The 24,384-nt window shown below is 42.2% G+C and overlaps 1 protein-coding gene across 1 annotated transcript in view; it reads right to left on the minus strand.

The window, feature by feature from the left end:
- ACAD9 (acyl-CoA dehydrogenase family member 9) overlaps nt 1-24,384 on the minus strand; it is a 53,364-nt gene that overhangs the window by 5,623 nt on the left and 23,357 nt on the right. Inside the window, exons 9-13 of the mRNA XM_027863887.1 lie at nt 15,696-15,771; nt 14,711-14,781; nt 14,307-14,426; nt 11,647-11,775; nt 1,655-1,734 (exon numbers count right to left, since the gene is read on the minus strand). Of these exons, the coding sequence (XP_027719688.1) occupies nt 1,655-1,734; nt 11,647-11,775; nt 14,307-14,426; nt 14,711-14,781; nt 15,696-15,771 (476 nt within the window). The remainder of the gene's footprint in view (nt 1-1,654; nt 1,735-11,646; nt 11,776-14,306; nt 14,427-14,710; nt 14,782-15,695; nt 15,772-24,384) is intronic.

Consider the following 24,384-nt stretch of genomic DNA (forward strand, 5'->3'; position numbering starts at 1 on the left):
GACACACCTGTCCAGTGAAGGGACCAGTGCTAAGAGGTAACTGCAAGCCAAGACAGCTCATACCCTGCAGGACGTGAAGAAGCTGGGCCTTCAGCTCAGGAATTCTAACTCCAAAAGCTGCTTGAATAATCCGACCCTAGAAGCTCACCTGCCCCTGCTAAAAAGGTGATTATTGGTCACATCTTATTAAGAGTCAATGTGGTGTGAGGAAACGACACAGGGCTTGGAGTAAGGATGCTCTGGGTCCAAATCTAGCTGTAGACACATAATAACAGTGTGACCAAGGGCATATCAACCTCTCTGAGCCTCATCTGTAAAATGAGGATAAGAACTATGCCACAAGCCTCAGGAAGTCATGTTGAGGATCAAATGGCATCTATAGTCATATGAAAAAATGCTCTAAATCACTATTGATTAGAGAAATGCAAATCAAAACCTCTCTGAGGTACCACATCATACCTATCAGATTGGCTAACATGACAAAACAGGAAAATGATAAATGCTGGAGAAGATATGGGAAAACTGGAACACTAATGCATTGTTGGTGGAGTTGTGAAATGATCCAACCATTTTGGAGAGCAATTTGGAACTATGCCCAAAGGGCTATAAAACTGTACATACCCTTTCACCCAGCAATAGTACTTCTAGGGCTGTATCCTAAGAGATCATCAAAATGGGAAAAGGAGCCACATGTACAAAAATATTCATAGCACCTCTTTTTGTGGGGGCAAAGAATGGGAAATTAAGGGGATGCCCATCAACTGGGGAATGGCTGAACAAGTTGTGGTATATGAATGTAATGGAATACTACTGTGCTATAAGAAATGATGAACAAGCAGACTTCAGAAAAACCTGGAAAGACTTGTATGGTCGGATGCTGAGTGAAGTGAGCAGAACCAGGAGAACGCTGTACACAGTAACAGCCATGTTGTGTGATGACTAATATTGATAGACAGCCCTTCTCAGCAATACAAGGATCAAAGACATCTCCAGAGGCCTCATGATGGAAACTGTTATCCGTATCCAAAGAAAGAACTATGGAATTTGAATGCAGATCGAAGCACATTATTCGGTCTCTCTTTTCTTTTTGGTTTGTTTGCTTCTTCTTTCTCATGGTTTCTCCCATTGGTTATAGTTCTTTACTACATGACTAATGTGAAAATAGTTTCAATACAAATGTATATGTAGAACCTATATCACATTGCATGCTGTCTTGGGGAAGGGGGAAGGGAAGAGATGGAGAGAAAATTTGGAACTCAAAATCTTATGGAAGTGAATGTTGAAAACTAAAAACAAATGAATAAATTAATTAAAAAAAAAAAAAAGTAGGAAACAGCAACGAGGAATAAGAAGATGCTAAGGCCTATGAAAGTTTCTCTAAGTAGTTTTAGACCTGCTCACTCAGAACCTGAAGTTTTGGAGATGAGGGGAAAGGGAGCAACCCCCCTCTCCCTTCAGATCCATAGTAGTGGTCTCTATCGCTCCTATGGATCCAGACTTTGGGTTAGGTGAAGATAAGGGGAGAGGGGAGACAACTGAGGTCTGTTCCTTCTTCTTCTTGGCTAAAACCAGAGCTGGGGGACTAAGCAAATAAGAGTTCAGTGACCAAAAGCATTTGGCCCTTTGGAAGCTCCAATACCAGAAGCACACATACCTGATTTTCTTCCTTAAGACTTGGCCTGCGTACTGTAATCCTGTCATGGCAATATACATGCGGAGGATCTCATTTGTTCCCTAAAAAGACAAAACACAGAGTTATGAAATGCCAATTAAAGGCTTTCAAATGCATCTCCCCAAACTGGTAAGAAGAGCTCCCAGAATGTTAAAGCAGCTCAATCAATTGATATTAATAAATTTACTTCAGCATTGAAAGCTGATGATGTAGCCAATAAGAGGCCAACTGCTTTTGCTATTGAAGAAAACCTGAAGAAGCTGAGAATGCAAAACATGAGCAGTTTCTTTCTCCAACCAGATGACCAAAGTCCCTGCCCTGCAGCCATACCAGGGGCCTGGGAGCAAAGCTGAGAAAACCTGATGGAGGCTCTGCCCAAGATGTGAGCTTTAATTCCCCTCTGCTTATCTTGTCAACAGCGTAAACAGACATGAAGATGTTTTATTTCTTTCTCTAATACTTCAAGAGATCCCTCACATTTCATGGAGCTGAGAGGTCTCCCCTCGACTCTCAGTCTGAGGACTGTTTTCATAACTGAACAGCCTCACAAGTGCTGCTACTTCTACCATCAACTCAAGCTTGGATTCCCATCCTCCATTAACAAAGGAGCCCAGGTAAGCTCCCAGGGCAATGGCAGGTGGGGGTGTCAGTCCAGCTAGAAATCACCGTGCAAAATCTATCATTTACAGGATTTGGCTCAAGGACTCGAGACAAAAAGGCCTGTGACTGAAGTTCAGTGGACTGGATTCACAATGGAAGGTTTATGGGTAGGGGAGAAGCGAAGCTTCGACCTTCGGTGTTTTTGATGGTTTAAAAGCAATGGAGCAGAGGATGTGATTGATAATAATCCGAGAACTAATCACAAAACAAAAAGCCTGAAGACTACAACTCACAAAGAGTTCAAACTCACTGGGTCCCTATGGAAATTGTGGGTCTGTGGCCAGACAAAGCTTCATGGTAAACACAGAGTAAGTCTAACAGGCCTTGGTTGGTCCTCAAGGGTTAATACTACCCCTGCTCTCGGCCAAATGGAAAAATGGATGGGGGCCTTGTCTCTGTGCTCTCTACCCTAACCCACATGCTCCCAACACAAACCTTTGAGATTTTTTTTAAGCAGTGAAATTCTATTATGAAGGGACTGCCTGGATGCTCAGCCCTGCAAGAAATGTAAGAGGAGAAGACATCATTATGTTCTCAGTGAACCTGTATGAGAAGACAGGCACACAAGAAGTGAGAAGGTATATAAAATGCTTCATCACCGTTAAAGTAATCTTTAAGTGTCTATAAATGCCAATCTCATGAAATGGCTACAGAACAAGATGGCTGATCTGGGCTAACTCTGTGTGTGTGTATGCAAGCTTCAGCAGTCCTTATAATGACCTTAGCAGTGCTGCCATCACTGCAATATCGTAAGGCTCTTTGAAGCAAACAGACTGAGCCCAGGTGCTGAGCACACTTCTGCATCCCACGCAGCTTTACCTACATTACTCTTCCAAAGAAAGCCCTGAACCTCTCCTAAGAGGGGGATAAAATGAACTTCCAGACCAATCCAGAGGTATGAGCATCAGCCTGAATCGAGTAACTGAGGGGCATGCCTGGAGTAGGATAAAAGACCTGGGACATATTAAATGCTGAAAGGATCACAAAGCTTTTAGTAAGAGACATGGAGATGCAGGGATCTCTCAAGCTCTGACTGTGACCAAGGCAGAACATTTGCTGGTCCCTGCTTTGAAACTGTCCGGGTCTAGTCATGTGTTTCAAAGCAAGACTATACACTAGACAGATCCCCAGTTTCACCAGTGGTGAGTGCTCCCCTTCACTGACAAAGAGTGAGGCCTTTCTGCTCCTCCCTCTATCAGTCTTGTCCACGGAGCCTTCCTCTTGGACCATCGGGCAGTAGCGGTGGCACTAATTCCAATTTACACTGACAAAGCCCTCTGCGTTCATCCTTCTCTCAACTGATCCTCACAACTACGGGGCAAAGCATGAGGAAGCTCAGGGGAGGAGCTGGAGCTCGTGAAGGTCACAGACAGCAGAGCTGGAGCTCTCATCTCCAGTCCAGGGAGCTTCATCCTCCCCTTACTGCTTCCCTCTCCCAAGCCTGAGGCAGGGTTCATTTATGTTTCTGGTTCATAAAGCCTAGAAAATGTCATAATAAAATAAGAATATCAACAGATGCCAAAACATTACTTTTCCAATTTGGAAATAACTTAGTAAAAGACCTCACATTGACCTTATCTTTCCTGAACTCTTATAGTAATTAGTCTGAATCATATGATTTAGCATGACATTATACTTGTCTTGTACTGTGGTCCCTAACAGAAGAGGAATTCAAGGGCAGGGACTTCTGCCCCACTTTTCCTGCTCTCTCCTCACATCTAGCACAGGGCAAGGCACACAAATGAGGTTCAATCAGAACCTGTGAACCTGCTGCCCCTCTTAGAGCAGCCTCACTGCGTACCTCCAGCCCAGTGTTCCAATAACCATTCAAACAATCACTGGGCAGGACAAAGACACAAGTCCTGCCCCTGGCACTCCCTGATGTTGTGTTAGCACAGCTGTCCAGGAGAAGCTAATCACAGCATCTTTATTTATGGAACTTCTCAGGAGTATTTTACCATGCCAGGTACCCTCCCTGTTGGGAAAGGAATCGAGTGAGCTGGGCAGCTGAACACAGAAGGGATATGGGGAACTGAAGAAATCAGCAAGCATTTACTAAGTGCCTATTACACACCAGGTGCTGGGAACACAAAGATAAATGAAACAGTCACTGTTCTCAAAGAGATTAGAGAAACAGCATGTATATATGTACATTAGGTTAATAGGAGGGAGGGCACGAGCTACTCTGAAGACCAGCAAAGGTTTTGTGCAAAAGGTGTCACTAGCTCAGAGCTTCTAAGTGTCAGAAGTGTGGTCAAAGTATGTTCCAGGCACGTGGCACAACGGCCAGAACAGCAGTCAGGAGAAGTAGTAGGCCGGACAGTTGGGCTGGGCTTTAAGAGCCCAACAGAGGGGTTCATATTTGCTCCCGGGGGCAAGGAGCCACCGGAGTTTGCTGAGTAGAGGAATGACATAATCACACTTGGATTTTAGGGCAATCTCTTGAGGAGATGAAGAGAAGACAGACTGGAGAAGGCAAAACCAATTAGGAGGCTAGAGCAACAGTCCAGATGAGAGGCAATGAATGGAGCCTGAACTAGGGAATGAGCAGGGAGAAGGGGATGGATGGGAAAGGGAGAACAGAAATCTGGCAAAGGAATAGTGGACAGGTGGGGCGAGGAGGAGGAAAGAGTCCAGGAAGCCACAGAGGTCGTCAACCTTGGTGACTGGTAGGAAGGGTGGGGGGCCCTGACAGAAACAGCAAAGTTCAGAATGGGAGGGCAGGCTTTGACTTTGAAATGCCTCTGCGACACCTCGTTTGGAATATTCCATAGGCTCTGAGGAGAAACTAGGGCTGGATATACAGATCTGAAAGTTACCTTGATAGCCTAGAAAAAGTGAGTGTAAAGAGGGAAAAAGAAAGGCACACAGGACTGGCCCCTGGAGTCCACCCACAGCAACGAGTCATGCTATGGATAATGAAGCTTCTCACTGTGAGCTCCTGGAGGATGGGACTGCATATGCAGCCTTTCTTTGTGCTTGGCACAGTGCCTGGCATACAGTAGGCACTTAATAAATGCTTGTCGATTTGACTTGATTCAAGGAGATTCAGTAGGAACAGTCGGACAGGTAAGAGAACCAAGAGGCAGTGTTACGAAAATGCAGAAGGAAGAGAAGATGGTCAGCAGTGTGGAACACTGCAGAGACACCGAGAAGGATGGCCCTCAGATCTGGCATTTAAGAGATCACTGGCAACTTTTGGAAAGAGCAGTACTAATCAGTGAAGAAGTGGAGGCAACCAGTGTAGACAGCTTCTTCTAGGTATTTGGCTAGGAAAGGGAGGAAAGACAGAGGATGAACTGAGGGGATGGTAAGGGCTAGTGGGCTTTTTCCAGGATGGTAGACACTTAGCCCTATTTGGGGGCAGCTGGGAAAGAATCAGTAGATAGAGACTGAAGATTAGAGACAGTGGGGGGATTATAGGGAACAATCTGCTGGAGAAGATGGGGGAGGATGGGATTAAGGGTATGTATAAAAAGGTTAGTATCCGCAAGAATGGAGAGACTTGAGCAATGGAGAGAATAGAATTGATGTCAAGGGGCTCTGGGATATAGAGAAGATGGAGCTCATTTTCTCCATAAAGTATGAGGCAAGGTACTCAGCGGAGAGAGAAGGGAGAAGCCACTGTGGCAGAGCTGAGAAAAAAGAGGTTTGAAATAGCTTTTGTACGGGGTGAGACAGAGAACGAAGGAGGGAGGAATAAAGAGACTGTCTAGCTTTCGGGGAGGGGCCAGTTGAGATGGGAGAATATCAACGTGAAGGGAGCTCAGGATTGGCTGTGTTAACTTCTTCCAGCTTAGTTCAGCCACATGAGTTGGACTGGAGGAGGCAGATGCTGTGGTTTGGCGAGGACCAAACTTCCTACAGGGCAGGAGGATAAGGGAGCTGAGAGCTGAAGGTTCCTAAGAAGTTATGGGTGTGTTTCCTTTCGGCCAGTCATTTCCAACTTTTTACTCACACATCCCTATCGTTAAAAAAGCTTTGAGCGTGTACTCCCAATATGTGTATTTATTTCCTTGTCACTTAAACTTCAGTGCTCTGGTATATGAATGTAATGGAATACTATTGAGCTATAAGAAATGATGAACAGGCAGACTTCAGAAAAACCTGGAAAGACCTGTATGGTCTGATGCTGAGTGGAGTGAGCAGAACCAGGAGAACAGCCACGTTGTGCGATGACTGACTTTGATAGACTTACCCCTTCTCAGCAATGCAAGGATCTAAGACATCTCCAAAGGTCTCATGATGGAAAATGCTATCCACATCCAAAGAAAGAACTATGGAGTTTGAATGCAGATCGAAGCATACTGTTTGCTCTTTTTTTTCTTTTGTTTTTGTTTCCTCTTTCTGGTGGTTCCTCCTATCGGTTCTAATTCTTCCTTACAACATGAATAATGTAAAAATATGTTTAATAGGAATGTATGTGTAGAGCCTACATCAGATTACACACCGTCTTGGGGAGGGAGGGAGAGAAAAATTTAAAACTCAAAAGCATATGGAAGAGATTGCTGAAAACTAAAAATAAATTAATTTAAAAAACCAAACTTCAGTGCTCTAAGCAGCTCTCTAAGACTATGAGTTGCAGAGAAGGTGCTGGACCTGCACTGGTGGAGGGAATTGCCTCATCTGGGAGTTCCCTATACCAATGAAATCAGGGGTCTAATCCCTATCATTAGCCACATACTACTGTACTAATAATTATGCATATTATAACATTTAAAATTATTTTAAAAGATGAAATAAAATGAAATAATAATTTTTGATCCGAGATTCAATAGGGATCCACTGGAGTTTACAGGCTCAGGATGTGACATGATTGGATCCACACTGCAGGAAAATCTCTTTGGCAGCTGTGTGTGGGATGGACTGGAAGAGGGAAACACTTGAAGTAAGGAGACCAATTAGGAGGCTGCTGCAATAGTTCAGGCAAGAGGTGAAAAGCTTCCAAACTAACTTGACAGCTGTGAAGAGAGGTAGTGTTGTTCAGCAGTTATCAGTCGTGTCTGACTTTTTGTGACCCATTTGGGGTTTTCTTGGCAAGGATACTGGAGTGGTTTGCCATTTCTTTCTCAGCTTATTTTGTAGATGAGGAAACTGAGGCAAATAGGGTTAAGTGACTTGCCCAGGGTCACACAGCTAGGACGTGTGTGAGGCCAGATTTGAATTCACAAAAATGAGTCTTTCAGGCCTGGTGCTCTGTGCACTATGGCGCCAAGAGAGGGAGACAGATATAAGTGGTATCTTGAAGGTATAAAAGTCAAGATTTGGCAACTTAATGGATATGAGGGACAAGTGAGAGTTGGGAGTCAAACATGATGTGAAGGTTGTGAGACAGTAATAGGAAAGTTGGGGGGGAGGAGGAATACTGTGATTGGTGGGAAAGATAAGGTCACTGCTACAGATTACGCCTCGTTCACACCTCCTCATCCATAAGCGGATGCCCTCCGTGGGGGAGGTAGGGCTCCTACCATCTGGTTACCATCCCCCAGGACAGATCCTGCCCTCTGAGTAGGGAAGGTTGTGGTAGGGACAAGTCCACTGAGTGATTATGGGCAGTGTGTGTGTGAGAGAGATGGAACCTGTCTTTCCACCCTCTCACCGATTTCACATCCTTTGGAGTCAGGCCAGCCTGTGGGTCAGGTTCTAGCCAACCTTCCATCATCATACATTCAGATTCTAGGCCTCAAGCTCTTTATAATGTCATTCCTGGAACCCGACTCAACACTAAGCTTTCTTTGGTTTCCACAAAACCTAGAGAATCATGCTATTCTGTAGAAGACCGGGAATCTCCATGATCTCAAGATGATATGAAGTGATCTCCCACTTTTCAGACACACTCATATCTGTATTCTGCTTACTCAAGGTGGCCTATGTCTCATTTCTTGTTGCCTTTATTCTCCCACTTGGCTTCCTTGGAAGACCAAAGATATGAAGGAAACAGTACACACACACACACACACACACACACGCACACACATGCACACAAGCACAGTCAGAATACAGCATGTGTGTTAGCTAAGGTTTCATCCAAGATCACTTTAAGATGCAGCCTCAAAGGACATACACTGCACTTCAAAATATGGGCAGACCACTTGTAAACAATTTACTTTTCTTTTCCAGCATCCCTTAGACATTTGCTGTGAGTAAAACCTGGAGGGGAGCTAAGATGACAGCAGCATATATGCTCAAAGGGTGTGAGGGGAACAGAAAGAACACAGGAAATCTTGAGACATAGATATTATATATTTACAAACCTCAAATCCTAACCAACATAAATCAGGCATGCTGAGCCATAGTAAATGCTGTAGATACATGAGTAAAGTGAAGGAATGGCCAATTCCACTTCATTAGAAAATATTATTGATAGAAGAAAGTACTCTATTTATTAGGAGCTTATGGTCTTGAGAACATATTACTATAATGCTACAAATAGGGCTTCCTTTTCCGATTGGCTTAAATGGGATTAAAACCATATCCCAGACATCCATCTTCATAGCACTGTGATGCATGCCTGCTCATTTACAAGCTTCCTGAATTGTGAAAAGCAAATGGATTCCCTTTTCTCAGGCACAAGATGTACAAAATAAGGAGTAAGCAATGTGGCCCCACTTCTCTAGTGTCATGTTTCATTTTTAAAAGAAAATTTTTACCCAAAGAAACAATAAGAAAATGAGTTCTCAATGGGATGTCAAGGAGTAACTGGAAGAAAAGAAATCTAGTACTCAATCCCTTGTGTAATTATTGGCATCCTTTGATCTACATCTATAGCTCACTCCTAAAAAACCACATGTAGAACAAAATTGTGAGTGCAGACTCCCTTTCTTCTGGAGATTTATTTTATTAAAAATAAATGTTTCTGTGGAAAGGAATCTATCATAGACTTGCTTCAAAAATGGCTAGTGACAAAAGGATTAAGACTGGGCCTATTCTTATAGTGCACTAGATGTTGTGGAATTTGCTGTAATTATGCACAGCAGGGAGTGGCCCTGACAGGCTTAAGTACAGTTAGTTACATTGCTTCTGAAAGCCCACCCAAAACCCTGTACCCTCCCCACCCTGGGAGCTCCACTTTGCCAGGCTCTGGCCACCAATTTTTTTTTTTTTTGAGGCAATTGGGATTAAGTGACTTGCCCAGGGTCACACAGCTAGTGAGTGTCTAAGGCCAGATTTGAACTCCCCCTGACTCCAGGGCTGGTGTTTTGTCCACTGTGCCTAGCTGCCCCTTCTGGCCACCATTCTTGCAAACACTTTCAGTAGAGGCTGATTCCAAGATGATATTATGAGGACCCTCCCAAATACCCAGCTTTGAGAGTGCAGGTAATTTTATAATAAACTGATCTAATCCAACAAAATGTTACTAAAAAAACTAACTGCTATCGTTAAGGCAACATGCTAGACACTAGGAGAACAGCAGCATGCTGAACTGGCTAACTACAAGGTCAAGACTCTGAAAGGAAGAAAGGAGATGGAAGGGGGGATGCAATGGGAGGTTAGGGAACAAATAATAACAGCTAACACGGATATGGAAAGTTGGCAAAGCACTTTACATCCACTACCTCACCTGATCCACAACAATCCTGTGAGCTATGTGCCATCGTCCCCATTCGATAGACACAGAAACTGAACCTGAAAGAGTTTAGGTGACCTTCCCAGGTTCTCACAGCTGGTAGGTGTCAGGGGCAAAATCTGAACTCAGATATTCCTGATTCTGAGTCTGAAGCTCTATCCACTGGGCCAAGATTAGGCGAAGATCAGAGGATGCAGCGAAATGAATGAAAGGATTGCCATGAAGGTAGACAGCGAGGCAGTGGGAGAAGCGGAAGGAGAGGAGACTGTGATGAGAAAGGGGGATTCAGAGATTTCGAAACTACATCTGTGGAAGAGATGTGCTGAGGGTAAGAGCTGAGGCTGATGCCCTGCTCACACTCATCACAGACTTCACAGATGATGGTGCTCCATTTCCACATTCACGATTCCCACCCCCATTATGAGCACTCTTCTCCCTCTTGAAATTACTTTGTACATCTCCTGTCTTTACTATTTTGGGTAGAAGTTGTGTTCCCAAAGTAGAACGCAAGCTTCCTGAAAGCAGGATCTGTTCCGTTTTTGTCCTCATGTCTCGTTTACATGGCAGGTGCTTAACACACATTTGCTGAGTTGAACTGAACAATGAGGGATAAATCAGGAAGGAGGGAGGGGACAATAAAGAGGAAGAAAAGGAGCCAGGTTTATTGACCTACCAAGTGCCATATACTTACCTTCAGAAACTTAGAAGCCACAAACCAGACAGGTTGTACACCTGTGCTGGTTCCTTTAAAATGTCCATCCTAACAATAAACAACAAAACCAGAGAGCCCTGACTCCAGGTCCAGAACTGCCCGACCTCACTGGTATTGTATCTCCACAATCCCCAGTCCTGTCCGGGTTCAACACTCACAGCCCTTGATCGTACAACTGTCTGGAGTCTCCTCCTCATGGTCCAGCTTGTTCCTCGGTGACTCCCCTTCCTTCTGCCCCTCTAGCTTTCCAGCACTGAGGATTCTTTCTCAAGGTGCTGAAACCTTGAGCTTGAGAAAGCCGAGGTGCTGTACTAAACTCCACGAGCAAATATCCAAAATGTGAAAAAGCGATATCTACCTTCTGCTCTAAATAAAGGGAGACAGTGGACTGGAAGATTGGCCTTCCAGTCAAAAAGCTCTGGATCTGAGTCCTGACCCTGGGCAGGCCATCTAACCCCCATCTCCTCACCAGCAATCGAGGAATGACATTTCCATTACAGAGATGTTGTGAGGCTCACAGAAGATGAACAAACATAAAGTATTCTACAGCTTTAAAGTTCTACACAGCCATAAGCTATTATTTTTTAAAATCAAGAACTGTGTGCTGCCTTTTGTTCACAAAGACATTACGGTAAGACGTGAACTTTGTGTTGTGCTTCTAAGCGTGGGCCGGGATTTACCCTGAGCCACCTAAACTTTCCATGTCCCATTCCAACAAATGGCATTATTTTGCTAGGACAGAAACATCTAGCCACATAAGCATCCTCCATGACTGGGGGACAAACCCTATGCATTTAAGCTCATCCACATTGTTCTCCAAGCATCTGAACCACCTGGACTGGACTCTTCAAAACTTAAAGCCAATTTACCAGAAGAACCACACAGTATGCCATCCAGGAGGCTGAAATCAGAACAAAAGCTAAGTCCTCTCTGACGTTCCACTAGCTAGGAAAGGGAATATAGATTTTCAGAATACATATTCCACTACAATCAGAAGAAATGGTGATTGTGGCAAGTGTAAAACTCAAGACATACCTCAAAAATCAGCAGAATCCTGGAGTCCCGGAGATAGCGCTCATAGGGATAATCTTTCATGTATCCCAGGCCTCCAACAATCTGCAGGGCTTCGCTCACACAAGTCCAGGCTGCTTCAGAGCTGAACACCTACGACAAGTGACAAAGTTGCCATCTTGGCCTTGCTGCATGTACATGTCACTAGGTACTGACAGCAGGGTCCAGATGTAGCAAAGGATGTTGTTAGATGAGAGATAGAAATCTCACTTCTTTCATGGAATATTCTCTGAATATGAGAGTCCTCCCAGACCACCACATTCTATGAACTTTTAATTCCTTCGCAGTCTGCATCATTTAATCATACAACGTCCTAGTACGGTTCAATGTTGTTTCATGTGTGTTAGTCTTGTGACTCCAACCGGCCTACAAGTTTCTTGAGAGCAAGAACTAGGTCTTGTATCCTGAGAACACTGAGGCACTGAATGCCTATGAATCCACAGACATTCCATAAATGACTGATTGGAAGGATTAAAAAAATGAGGGTGGAAAAGCTGAGATCAACAGAGTGGGACTGGGATGGCCCATGGTGGGATAAAAAATAAAAGCTGTTAAAGATGTGTCTACAATAAGTAAACCACGTAACTGTGGGCAATCCTTGCATTTCTCTGGGCTTCACCCAGAAGACCTGTAATGTCTCTTCACATCATGGGAGTCTTCACATCTTTCTTTCAGCCTCTCAAAAACCAGAGTTTAGGCATAGATCAAAATCTTACACCATATACCAAAATAAAGTCAAAATGGGTTCATGATTTAGACATAAAGGCTGATACTGTAAGCAAACTGAGAGAGCAAGGAATAGTTTACCTGTCAGATTTATGGAGAATGGAAAAATTCATTACCAAACAGGAGATAGAGAATATTATGAAATGCAAAATGGATAATTTTGATTACATTAAATTGAGAAGATTTTGCACAAACAAAGCCAATGCCACCAAGATTAGAAGGGAAGCAGAACACTGGGAAAGAATTTTTACATCCAGTGTCTCTGATAAGGGCCTCATTTCTAAAATATATAGAGAACTAAGTCAAATTTTTAAGAATACAAGTCACCCCCCACTGATAAATGGTCAAAGGATATGAACAGGCAGTTCTCAGATGAAGAAATTAAAGCCATCTATAGTCATATGAAAAAATGCTCTAAATCACTATTGACTAGAGAAATGCAAATTAAAACAACTCTGAGGTACCACATCACACCTATCAGATTGGCCAACATAACAACACAGGAAAATGATAAATGCTGGAGAAGATGTGGGAAAACTGGAACACTAATGCATTGTTAGTGGAGTTGTGAAATGATCCAGCCATTTTGGAGAGCAATTTGGAACTATGCCCAAAGGGCTATAAAACTGTGCATACCCTTTCACCCAGCAATAGTACTTCTAGGGCTGTATCCTAAGAGATCATCAAAATGGGAAAAGGAGCCACATGTACAAAAATATTCATAGCACCTCTTTTTGTGGGGGCAAAGAATGGGAAATTAAGGGGATGCCCATCAACTGGGGAATGGCTGAACAAGTTGTGGTATATGAATGTAATGGAATACTACTGTGCTATAAGAAATGATGAACAGGCTGACTTCAGAAAAACCTGGAAAGACTTGTATTGTCTGATGCTGAGTGAAATGAGCAGAACCAAGAGAACATTGTACACAATAACAGCCCCGTTGTGCGATGACTAATATTGATAGACTTAGCCCTTCTCAGAAATACAAGGATCTAAGACATCTCCAAAGGCCTCCATGATGGAAAATGCTATCCACATCCAAAGAAAGAACTATGGAGTTTGAATGCAGATCAAAGCATACTATTTGCTATTTATTTTTCTTCTGTTGGGTTTTGCTTTTTCTTTCTGGTGGTTCCTCCTATTGGTTCTAATTGTTCCTTACAACATCACTAATGTGAAAATATGTTTAATAGGAATGTATACATATAGCCTATATCAGACTGTGTGCCATCTCGGGGAGAGTGGTGGGGAGGAAGGGGGAGATAAATTTTAAACTCAACAGCACATGGAAGTGATTGTTGATAAATCAAAATAAATAAATTAAAAAAAAAAAGAAATGATGAGCAGGCAGACTTCAGAAAAACCTGGAAACACTTGCATGGATGGATGCTGAGTGAAGTGAGTAGAACCAGGAGAATGCTATACACAGTAACAGCCACATTGTGTGATGACTAACCTTTGATAGATTTAGCCCTTCTTAGCAATACAAGGATCTAAGACATCTCCAAAAGACTCATGATGGAAAATGCTATCCACATCCAAAGAAAGAACTATGGAGTTTGAATGCAGATTGAAGCATACTATTTGCTCTTTTTTTTCTTCTGTTTTGTTTCCTCTGTCTGGTGGTTCCTCCTATTGGTTCTAATTCTTCCTTACAACATAACTAATGTGAAAATATGTTGAATAGGAATATATATGTATAGCCTATATTAGATTGCACACTGTCTTTGGGAGGGAGGTGGTAAGGAAGGGGGAGAAAAATTTAAAACTCAAAAGGTTATGGAAGTAATTGTTGATAAATCAAAATAAATTAATAAAAAATTTAAAAAAGGAAAAGGAAAAACAAAAACAAACAAATAAAAAAAAACCATAGCCACCCCACTTTTCCCAGTCACCTTCACCATGGCTGCTTCCATAGAGCAATCCGGAAAACCTGGGCTGTCCATCATCCCAGCAGTGAGGTAGGCCATACTCTCCATCACATATGTTTTCCTGGCCAACAGGGCAAACTTTTCCTGAAGTTAATGAGAACAAACACAAAGACCAATTTACATCTGCTTCTTGAACTCATCTGTAATAAAGACGGGTAAGCAGGGCAAGCAGCTGCATCCTAAAAGAGATCAGAGGTTTTAATAAAGATATTTACATGAAATAAATATCTTTATTTCTATTTTCTAAATCACCATGACAAGCAGCCACCATTACAATGGAGAAAAATTCTCTACTTTTAAAGCACACACTGTCCCCAGCTGAAGTTGACTTTGAGATGAGCAAGGGCAGCTTTTAGTTTCTTAATTACCTGAATTAATCCAAATTCACTTAGAGGTCTGTTGAACTGTTTCCTTGTACAGGCATATTCTGCTGTCTTTCCTTAAGAAAAGAAAGTAGTCATTAAGAAGGATTATTTCCATGTTATCCTGAAATGATTTCCTAAAGTCATCTTCATGAGCTTTCAATTGTATTAGCAGGAGTGACAGGGGATAAATCCATCTCTATCTTCTCAGAAAGGGGAAAACCGCTCAGTTGTATAGGCCAAGGAGTAAGATGAAAAGAAGCCTCCAACATATAGATTCTGAAAAATTTTAAGAAAAGGAAAATAGGGGCAGCTAGGTGGCGCAGTGGATAGGGCACCGGCCCTCGATTCAGGAGGACCTAAGTTCAAATCCAGCCTCAGACACATAACAGTTATTAGCTGTGTGACCCTGGGCAAGTCACTTAACACCACTGCCTAGCCAAAATAAAAAAACAAAAACAAACAAACAAACAAAAAACACTGCCTTTTGTGTTTAGCCACATCAGGGCCAAACTGCTGTCCCAGGTATTCTGGAAACCTGACCAGGCACACTGCAGCCTTCACAAGGAGAGCTGGGCTCCTTCATCAGTCAGTCAATTTACAGTCTCGTCAAGAAAACCTCAAGTGGGGTCACAAAGAGTCAGCCATGACTAAATAACTGAATAAGAACAACAACAAAATCTACATAGGGTGGGGTGCTGTGCACACTTTTCTCTTCTACATACATTCTCTCTGTTTTCCCAAGGAAATTAGATAGTGACCACATCGAAAGATCTGCTACTTTGAAGAACAAGTATGTTTTTCAAGCTCAATCACACTAGAGAAAAAGAAATAATGAAACCAAATCTGAAATATTATTCCTTTTTCAGGTTATTTCTTTCAATAGTCAGCTAAAATGGCCGAGTCTTCTTTCTTTTGGGACCAACCACTTAGTGTGCCAGTGGGACAAATATTCACAAGTTCTTAACTTCATGATGCTTGCTTGACTTACCAATCAACTTCTTCATCATTCCAGCAACTAAACTTCCCATGCTAAATCGTCCACTATTGAGGACATTCATCGCTATCTGTAAGAGGAAGGAAAGGCTTTATTTATTCATCATTAAGAGCTCATCAAATTCCAGAGAAGGATGTGCTAGTAATTGTGTGTGCAATGAGGATAAGATGGCTTCTAACAAAAGCAACAAGCAAGCTTAATACAGGACAAGGTCCACAACCAAAGACTAGACTTAGTTCGGTACCTCAGGCACCAAGGACTTTTTCTGTAGCTTCTGTTTTATGAATCCAGTCCTATCACAGATATGTTAAGGACTGTGAACTAAGAAAATAAACAAACAATTTGAGGAAAAGCACCACTGTGTACAAAGAAGGTGGTGGCCCACAAATTTCAGATGTTGAATTAAGATCATGGCAAATAACCACTGGATTCTACTCAAAGTTCACAGGATTCATAAGAGTCCTCTATTGAGGAAGAAGGTAATATATGTAATAATTTAACATTCATTTATCACTGAAATAATATGCATATATCATAGTCCAAGCCTGCTTTTTAATGATACCACTCATTCGTTTTCGCAAATATTTACCAAGGAGCTACTATGTGCTAAGTGCTATAGGGTACGCAAAGATTCCGAATAAGACAGTCTGCCCAGGAGATCAGAGTCCAGATACAAACACGTACACAAATAACAATGACACCAAGTGCTATGAAGAGACATGATTTAAAGGAAGGAGAGACTTCCATTTCAGTCCAGATCCAGGCTACTTCTGAATAAAGGATGAATCCTTAAAAAGTGACCTTTCCTTTGAAAGGAAAAAATAGAATGAAAAATAATTACACAAATCTATCACATTAAAACATCTATAAAATATGTTTACATTCCTTTCAATTAAAATAAAATAAAAAATTAGTTTGTCTAAGAGTAGTTAGTAGAACCTCAAAATGTTACCCTTCAAATGTAATGGCTGGTAGGGAAGATGTCCTTATGGAAACATTGGGAAATTGTCCATCCCAATTCCTACTGGTCACAACTGCACCTTCCAGGCTTCGCTGGTGGACCAAAGTACATCAGAAATCTTCGGGAGCTGAGATACGTCTGTGCCATGGGCCCCCAGCCGGGCAGGGGGTCTCTGAACACAGAATTAGGTTTTGACAGTTAAGCAAATGGGGGGGCCTGGGAAGGAACAAGTTGATTTCAGGCACTCTAGTTGTCCAAGAGAACAGCCTCGTTCCTCACCCCCCATGTAAACAGGTGCACACTGGTGTGCCATTTTATTCTTTATTGCCACTGCTTTGTCATTTTCATTCTTTCCCTAATTTTTTTTCTATTTCTTTTTTCTGCCTTTGTGTGAGGGGTGAAAGGGCAATGTGAGCAGCAGGTCTAGGAGTCAGGCCATGGGGCCTTTCGGGAATGCAGCAGCTGTTCATGAAAAGGGAAGCTTGTTTACTGCTCCATGGCAGGTTCTCTCCCTCCTCCCTGGCCAGGGACACCCTGCTGTTGTCCTTGCAAGGCTGTGTAACTCAAGCTTCTAGAAACGCTACACAAGGCACCTCTATCTCCACCTCAAGTCCGAGTAGTTGGACAAACAGCCTAACACCAAGGTACCTACTTTTAAATCCTAGATTCCCAGGTTTTTTTTGGGGGGTGGGGTGGGGTGGGTAGACCTTGATAAATCTCTAGTGACTTGTGCAGATGGCAGGGTATTTGGTCAGGCCCATCGGGTACACCTTCCCTTCCACACCTTCAGCTCACCCTCCAAGGATGTGTCACTAGAAAAGTATGTCAGCAAACAGCAGCAGGAGGTAGCTCCTGGGGCTTACGCCACACGGGGTCTAGAATCTGCTTGTACACTCAGTAACTTCATGCCTCAGCAGCTCACCCCAAGACCAGGGGGCAATCGGAGAAGAGCATCTGTCAGACCTCCAAGTGCTTTACTGCCACATGACTTCTTGGAATTCAAGCTGTGCCTCAGGTACAGGCAACAGGAACCATCCAGGGCCCCCAAACATAACTTAGGCAGAGATGCTGAACCAATGTATGCCTGTCTACATGGGGGTAAGGAACGAGGCTGTTATTTTTGAGGACTAGAGCGCCTAAAATCAACTTGTCCCTTCCCTTGCCCCCCATTTGCTTAATTGTCAAAATCTAATTCTGTGTTCTGAGACCCCTGGCTGGCTGTGAGCCCACGGCACAGATGTATCACAGCTCCCAAAGAGGATTTCTGATGTACTTTGGTCTACCAGCGAAGCCTGGAAGGTGCAGTTCTGACCAGCAGGAATTGGCATGGATGATTTCCCAATGTTTCCATAAGGACATCTTCCCTACCAGCCACTGCATTTGAAGCGTAACATTTTTCTTAGACAAACTAACAGCTTCTCATGTTTTCTACCTTGAAGATCATAACTCTTCACTTTGAGCACTGACTTTTGAGTTGTTCTTGACTAGCAAAGGTGTGACCACTCTGAAGACTGGTCACTGCAAAGCCATTCCACCAGGAATAGTCATCAGCTTTGAATTTGAAGATCCAAACTTATTTTTAATGCTGAGGGTCCAAAGTCCTCTAAATGCGTTTAACATTGGCACTATCCTTTTAAAATAGCCCCGAGTCTTTTATTCTATGTGACAAATAACCAGTTGGTCATTAGGTCATTCATCATCTAGCCTTTGTCTTGGTACAATTGCTCTTCCTGGGATTATTTTTTTTTAGAAGAACCTCATTTTTCAGGGAAAAAAAAGTTTTTTCACCTCAGCAGACTACAGAGGTATTGGTAATTAATATTGTTGTAAGGGGCATTTTTTTTCCTTTCCATTTTCCACAGCCTATATGAAGAGGGATTTCACTGTTCTCTTTCCCATGCTTGGCATACTGAAGAATACAGATTTTCCACTAGCACTTTTTCATTTTTCACATCATAGTTATGTTTGTTTCCCCAAAGACCAAGGAGATGTTGTCAGTATTCTAACCATTTCTCTTGAAATTGGTTGGAAATTGCTGAGCTAAAGACATTCAACTAAGAAAAACACTACTTTGCATATATCTTTAGCATCCCCCAAAGTTTGCTTTAAATGCATTTGGAAGCACTTCTAACTTAGTTGTGAGATCTAAAACTTTGATTTGAATGTCAAAAACAGCAGACTGTAATTGCATTTTTTGTCTTGGTTTTATGAAGAAAAGTACACACTAATAAACCTCATTATTCATCCCAGTTAGGCTCCTGAAGTATTGTCCAATAATGTCCTGAATTTTTTCTTCTGTTTTCCAACTAAACACATGCTTTTTTATTAACACTGCATTTCCTTCCTGCTTTCCTGTTTGTAACTTCAACACAGTTAATGACTGCTGTTTGGAAATTCAAGTCAAATGCTATAAATACTCTCCCCTGGTATCATCACCCACATTTTTATAATCTAAAAAGAAAATTTCAACTTCCAATCCTCTCTCACAATGTCACTAGTGTCATCCGTCAAGAACGGCTGGCGAATCTTTTCTTGAGCTAATTCTAGTCTGCACAAGCTCTGCATGGTCCCAGGCATCTCACCTTAAAAGCTGGCTTTTCTCCCTAAGACAGTCATTGCAGGCTGCAATCAGTCTTCATACAAGTGAAAACAGTGGCCTGTGTTCCACCCAATAGATACTTCATGCTGGCAAGTCCCAGGAAGAACTCATGAAGGAGTTATCTTTTGAGCTGGGCCTTGAAGGATGTGAAGGATTTGGACAAGAAGAGACTGAGGGACAAGAAGCTGGAAGATGGGGAGGAGATGTGGCAAACATAGTATAACACAGGGGAATAGTGTAAACAGAGTATAGAAGGCAAACTCAGGAACAGTAAGTGTAGGACATGAGAAGCTAACTGGTAGAAAATAAGGCTGGGCCCAGATCACAGAAGGCCTTGAAAGACATCATGAAATTGATCAATTATCCCAAAAGGTCTAAAGCTCAGTTTCAGCAAAAAGGTCAATAGAGCTGAGTAAAAATAGACATAATACATGTAACTTTTGTCTTAAAAAAGTAAAGTAAAAGACAGTAAGATAGTGATCTTGACCCTGCAGTAAAACTTGATGGGATAAAGTAATTACGTCTTCTTCAAACTTATAGGGGCACGGGAGTTTAGATTTGGAAGGGTCCTTAGCAATCATCTCTTTTACAGATGAGGGAACATACACAGAAAGGTTAAATCATTTACCAAGGTCACACTGGCAGAAAGAAGAGCCTGAATTTAAAACTAGGTCTTTGGACTACAAGTTGAACCTTCTTTCAGAGACCATTAGGGTTCACTGGGAAAGGGTGGCAGACAAGGTGGTGCCAGCCAAGAGGCACTTATGAGAACAATCTACACAGTTCCAGATATGCATCTGACTTCATCATCAAAATCTAGAAGTCTGTAACAGGAAAAGAGCCAGTTAGCTTTCCACAAAGAATCTGCAGCAATCAGGGGATCAGCATGGAAACAAAGCTTGGGGCAAAACAATTTTCCAGGACTGAAGATGTCTGAATTGTAGAAAACTGCAAAATTCTCAAGAACCTTTTTTATAATGAATTTAAGTGAGAAAACCTCATGTTGTTCAGTCGTTTTCAGTCATGTCCGATTCTTTGGGACCCCATTTGGGGTTTTCTCGTCAAAGATACTGGAGTGTCTGCCATTCCCTTCTCCAGTTCATTTTACAGATGAGGAAACTGAGGCCAACAGTGTTAAGTGACTTGCCGAGGATCACACAGCTAGTAAGTGTCTGAGGCTGGATTTGAACTCAGGAAGATGACTCTTCCTGACTCCAGGCCCAGTACTCTATCCAACTGTGCCACCTAGCTACCTAAAGAAGCAAAAATGAATGAAAAATGTACTTTAAGGGAAAACTGAAGTACAATTTTGATTATAATAGCACTCAGAAATGGCACGGCTCTTCTTAGGCTAACCATAAATCAGAGCTAACGAAACAATTGACAGCTCCAGGCTCCAGAAATAATAGCTCCAGCTTTTAGTCAGGCGGACCATCTTTAGAGGCATGAAAAAGTGGATGTCCATATAATATATAACATAATATTACGTATAATAATTAACCTTGCTTTAAAAGATCCACAGATCTCTCTAGTCCCCTTACAGGTGCCAGGAGGTGCGTGGTTAATAGGATGCCTGTTGAGAAACTGATTCCTCTCGCCACACAGATTATGAATGTCCTGTCCCTCCTGTTTCTTCCTCATCTGTTTTGGTTTCTTCCAGCAACATGTAGACAAATCACAGGCTTTAGAATTGGAAGAGATTTTAGAGAAGATCTAGTCTAACCTCTCATGGAGCAGATGAGGCCACAGAGACTAAGGCAGGTCAAGTGACTTGACTTTGCTGTCACAAAGCCATTAAGAAGCAGAGGGAGGATTCAAACCCAGGTTCTGATTTCGTTAAAATAATAATGAGAGCAACAACAAGCATTTGCATAACACCTACTATGTGCCAGACACTGTATTAAGCACTTTATGGATTATCATCTCATTTGATCTTCACAACAACCCTGTGAGGTAAGTGCCATTATTATCCCCATCTTACAGATGAGGAAACTGAGGCAAACAGATGCTAAGTGATTTGCCCAGGGTCATACAGCTACTATGTGTCTGAGACAGAATTTGAATTCCAATCCTCTTGACTCAAGGCCTAGCAATCTATAAACTGTGTCACCCAGTTGCCTCAGTGTTCTTTGGCTTTTGTTTAGAAACACATAATCATGGAGTAAATTAACACATAATAGAGAAGAGATGCTAGTCTCCATCTATTAATTTTCAGAAGTCCACAATACAACAAAGCATAAGAAGAAGCAGTCATTGATGACGGTGAGACTCAAAAAAAAAAAATGAGAGACTATTTCAATGGCAAAATTTCTATTTGTTGAGACTTAACAGGGTTAGTTTTTTCCCTTCTTCCCTCTTTGGTTCTGTTTCCAAAAAGGAAAACATTCTAATAGCAGCATGGCAAACTATATCCAAAAAAAACAAAACAGCCTCCTCTGTTTCACTACGAAACTGATGGCTTCTTTTGTTTTTCTTTTTTCCTGCTTCTCAAAAGCTGGAAGTAACAGCATTTTTGTTCGAATTTGGGAGGGCCAAAGTGCTTTACATACATGATCCCATGTGATGGTTAGAACAGTCCTCCATACAGGCAGGGACTGGAGGTGTTTTTATTCCTATTTCATAGATAAGCCTAAGGCCAGGAGGTTAAGTGACTTGTTAGCAATCACCAAGTCAGTAAGTACTCGATGCAGAATTCAAGCATCTGAAAGTCCACTGAATTAAACTTTAACACAAAGCAGATCAAGTTATCCATGACAATCTTTCTCATTTTAAACTAAAAACATGCCTTTACCAAACAAAGTTCTTCCTAGAGGCTTCACCATGGTGTGGCAGTGACTCATAGAGCTGGCTGGCAGGTGTGGGGTCCAAACCGACAAACTGGATGAACTATCTAGAAGGGCAACCAGGAGCTCAAGGTCTCAAGGTCTTGTCAAATGAGAATCAGCTGAAGGAAACGGATCCTATTTTATCTGAGATGGGAAGAAAAGGGAATGGGACACAACAGAGCTGAAAAGGCTTCATGTAGAGAAGGAAAATAAGTTTGTTCTGCCTGGAACCAGAGGGAGGAGTCAGAAGTAAAACAAATGTAGGCTTCTTATTAAAAAAAAAAAAATAACTTAGCAATTAGAATGAAACAAAAGTGGACAAGGTTACCTCCAAAGGGTTCCCTCTCATTGAAGATCTTTAGACAAAATTTTCATGACCCTGAATTGAATCCACTATAAAGGAGAGTGATTTCTGTTTGGATCCAGACTGGCCGAGGCAGGCTCTGAAGCCCTTTCTGATTCTAAGACTCTGTGGAGGTGAAGTCTCTGGAAGGTTCTCCCAAGCCAGAAAAAGTCTCCTTGGGAATGACAAGGCCTCTGAAAGACTCTGTCCATCTGCTGAAGGCTGCTCCTGCTGAGGTCAGAAGCACTCGTTTCCTACCAGAAGGCTGGCCACCAAGGATGACATGGATTTAGGCCACAGTAACTCATGAACTTCTTCACTGAGGCACAGAAGGGCCGTGAGATGGATCAGGAGAGGCACAAGAGTGGGTTAGGTGGAGAACCTGTACAACTGGGATCATGGTTACTGAAGCACACTAATAATGGCATCTCTTAGTGAGTTTCCTAGCTTGGAGCCAAAGTAACCCAAAGCACACATCTGACCATGTCTCTCCTCTGCTCAAAGCCTTCAGTCCCTCACCAACACTCCTAGGATCAAACTCTTCAGCAGCTGAGGAAGGCCCTCCACAACTGGGCTCTAGCCTTATTTCACATCACCCACTTTCATGGTCTGTTCCTGCCAAACAAACCTAATAGAACTAACAGAATAATAAAATAATAGAACAGAACAATAAAACACCACCACCACCACCAACAGAATATAAGCTCCTTGAGGGCAGAGGCTGGGTCATTTTTATCTTTTTATCACCAGTGGTGCCTAGTGCCTTGCCTTACACAGAGTAAAAGGTGCACAGACATACATACACGTGGAGGGAAGTGAGATAGCAAAGACATGCTGACCTGCCCCCCAATTTCCATTAATAACATGTCTTCAAAATGAAAAAAAAAAATTACATTTCTGTGTATGACATGATGGCACACACGTCTAGCTTTATGACTAAAGGAGTATGAGCTAAATTGGCCTTCTAGTTAACAGGCCCCAGTGTCTTCTCCATCCTCATCAAGCAGCTGTCCTTTGTGGCTGTGGTTGGTGACAATAACAACAATAATATTTTAATAACTAGTACTTATATACCTTATTAAGGTTTGCAAAACATTTTAGATGGTATCTTATTTGATCATCACAACCACTGTGGGAGGCAGGTGCTATTATCCCTGTTTTACAGATGAAGAAACTGAGGCTAAGAGAAGTTAAATGACTTGCCCAGGGTCAGACAGCTACTGAGTGCTTGAAGCTGGATTTTAACTCTGTTCTTCCTGACTCCAAGTCCAGCCCCCTATTCCCTGTGCAATCTAACAGGTTCCAGATGGAGAACACTTGAAGATTTTGTTTTGTTGGCAAGCAAAGGAGGTAGTACCTTACTGGAAGCTTTCCCCCTACTACTATAAGCTTGAATCTATTGGTTTCATTTGTATATATAGTGTTAAAAGATTTAGCAAAAAGCCATTATGTTATTAGCCACGTAGTCCCAAATCAAACTCAGAAATGCAGCTTTTCGAAAAAGACAACACAAGAGACTCTGCTGGTTCATAAACTTTATCCCCAACTCTTCTAAAATTGATTCCTGTGTTCAAATGTTTATGATTTTATGTTTAACCCTTTTCTCTGCTAATCTTCACAAATTCTCACTGCTTGACCTTCTTTTCTGACACTGTGGTCATTTCTTTCCATAATCTTTAAAATTATCCTGTGCTGTATAACCTACATCAAATTCCTTACCATCTCAGAGAGGGGGAGGCAGGAAATCTGGAACTCAAATTTTTTTTTTAAAATGAATGCTAAAACTGTCTTTACAAATAATTGGGAAAGAATAAAATCCCATGCTCTCTGACTTCATTCACCTGCCATGGTCTTAATCAGAGGCTGTGAAAAGAGTGCTGTGAGCACCGTCCGCTTCCCTCAATGTCCTGCCTGATACTTCCTCCTAAGCCTTTCATGTCATTACATTCCTGGAC

Source organism: Vombatus ursinus, unplaced genomic scaffold (assembly GCF_900497805.2).
Source record: "Vombatus ursinus unplaced genomic scaffold, bare-nosed wombat genome assembly UNPS02014773.1, whole genome shotgun sequence".
Lineage (NCBI taxonomy): Eukaryota > Metazoa > Chordata > Mammalia > Diprotodontia > Vombatidae > Vombatus > Vombatus ursinus.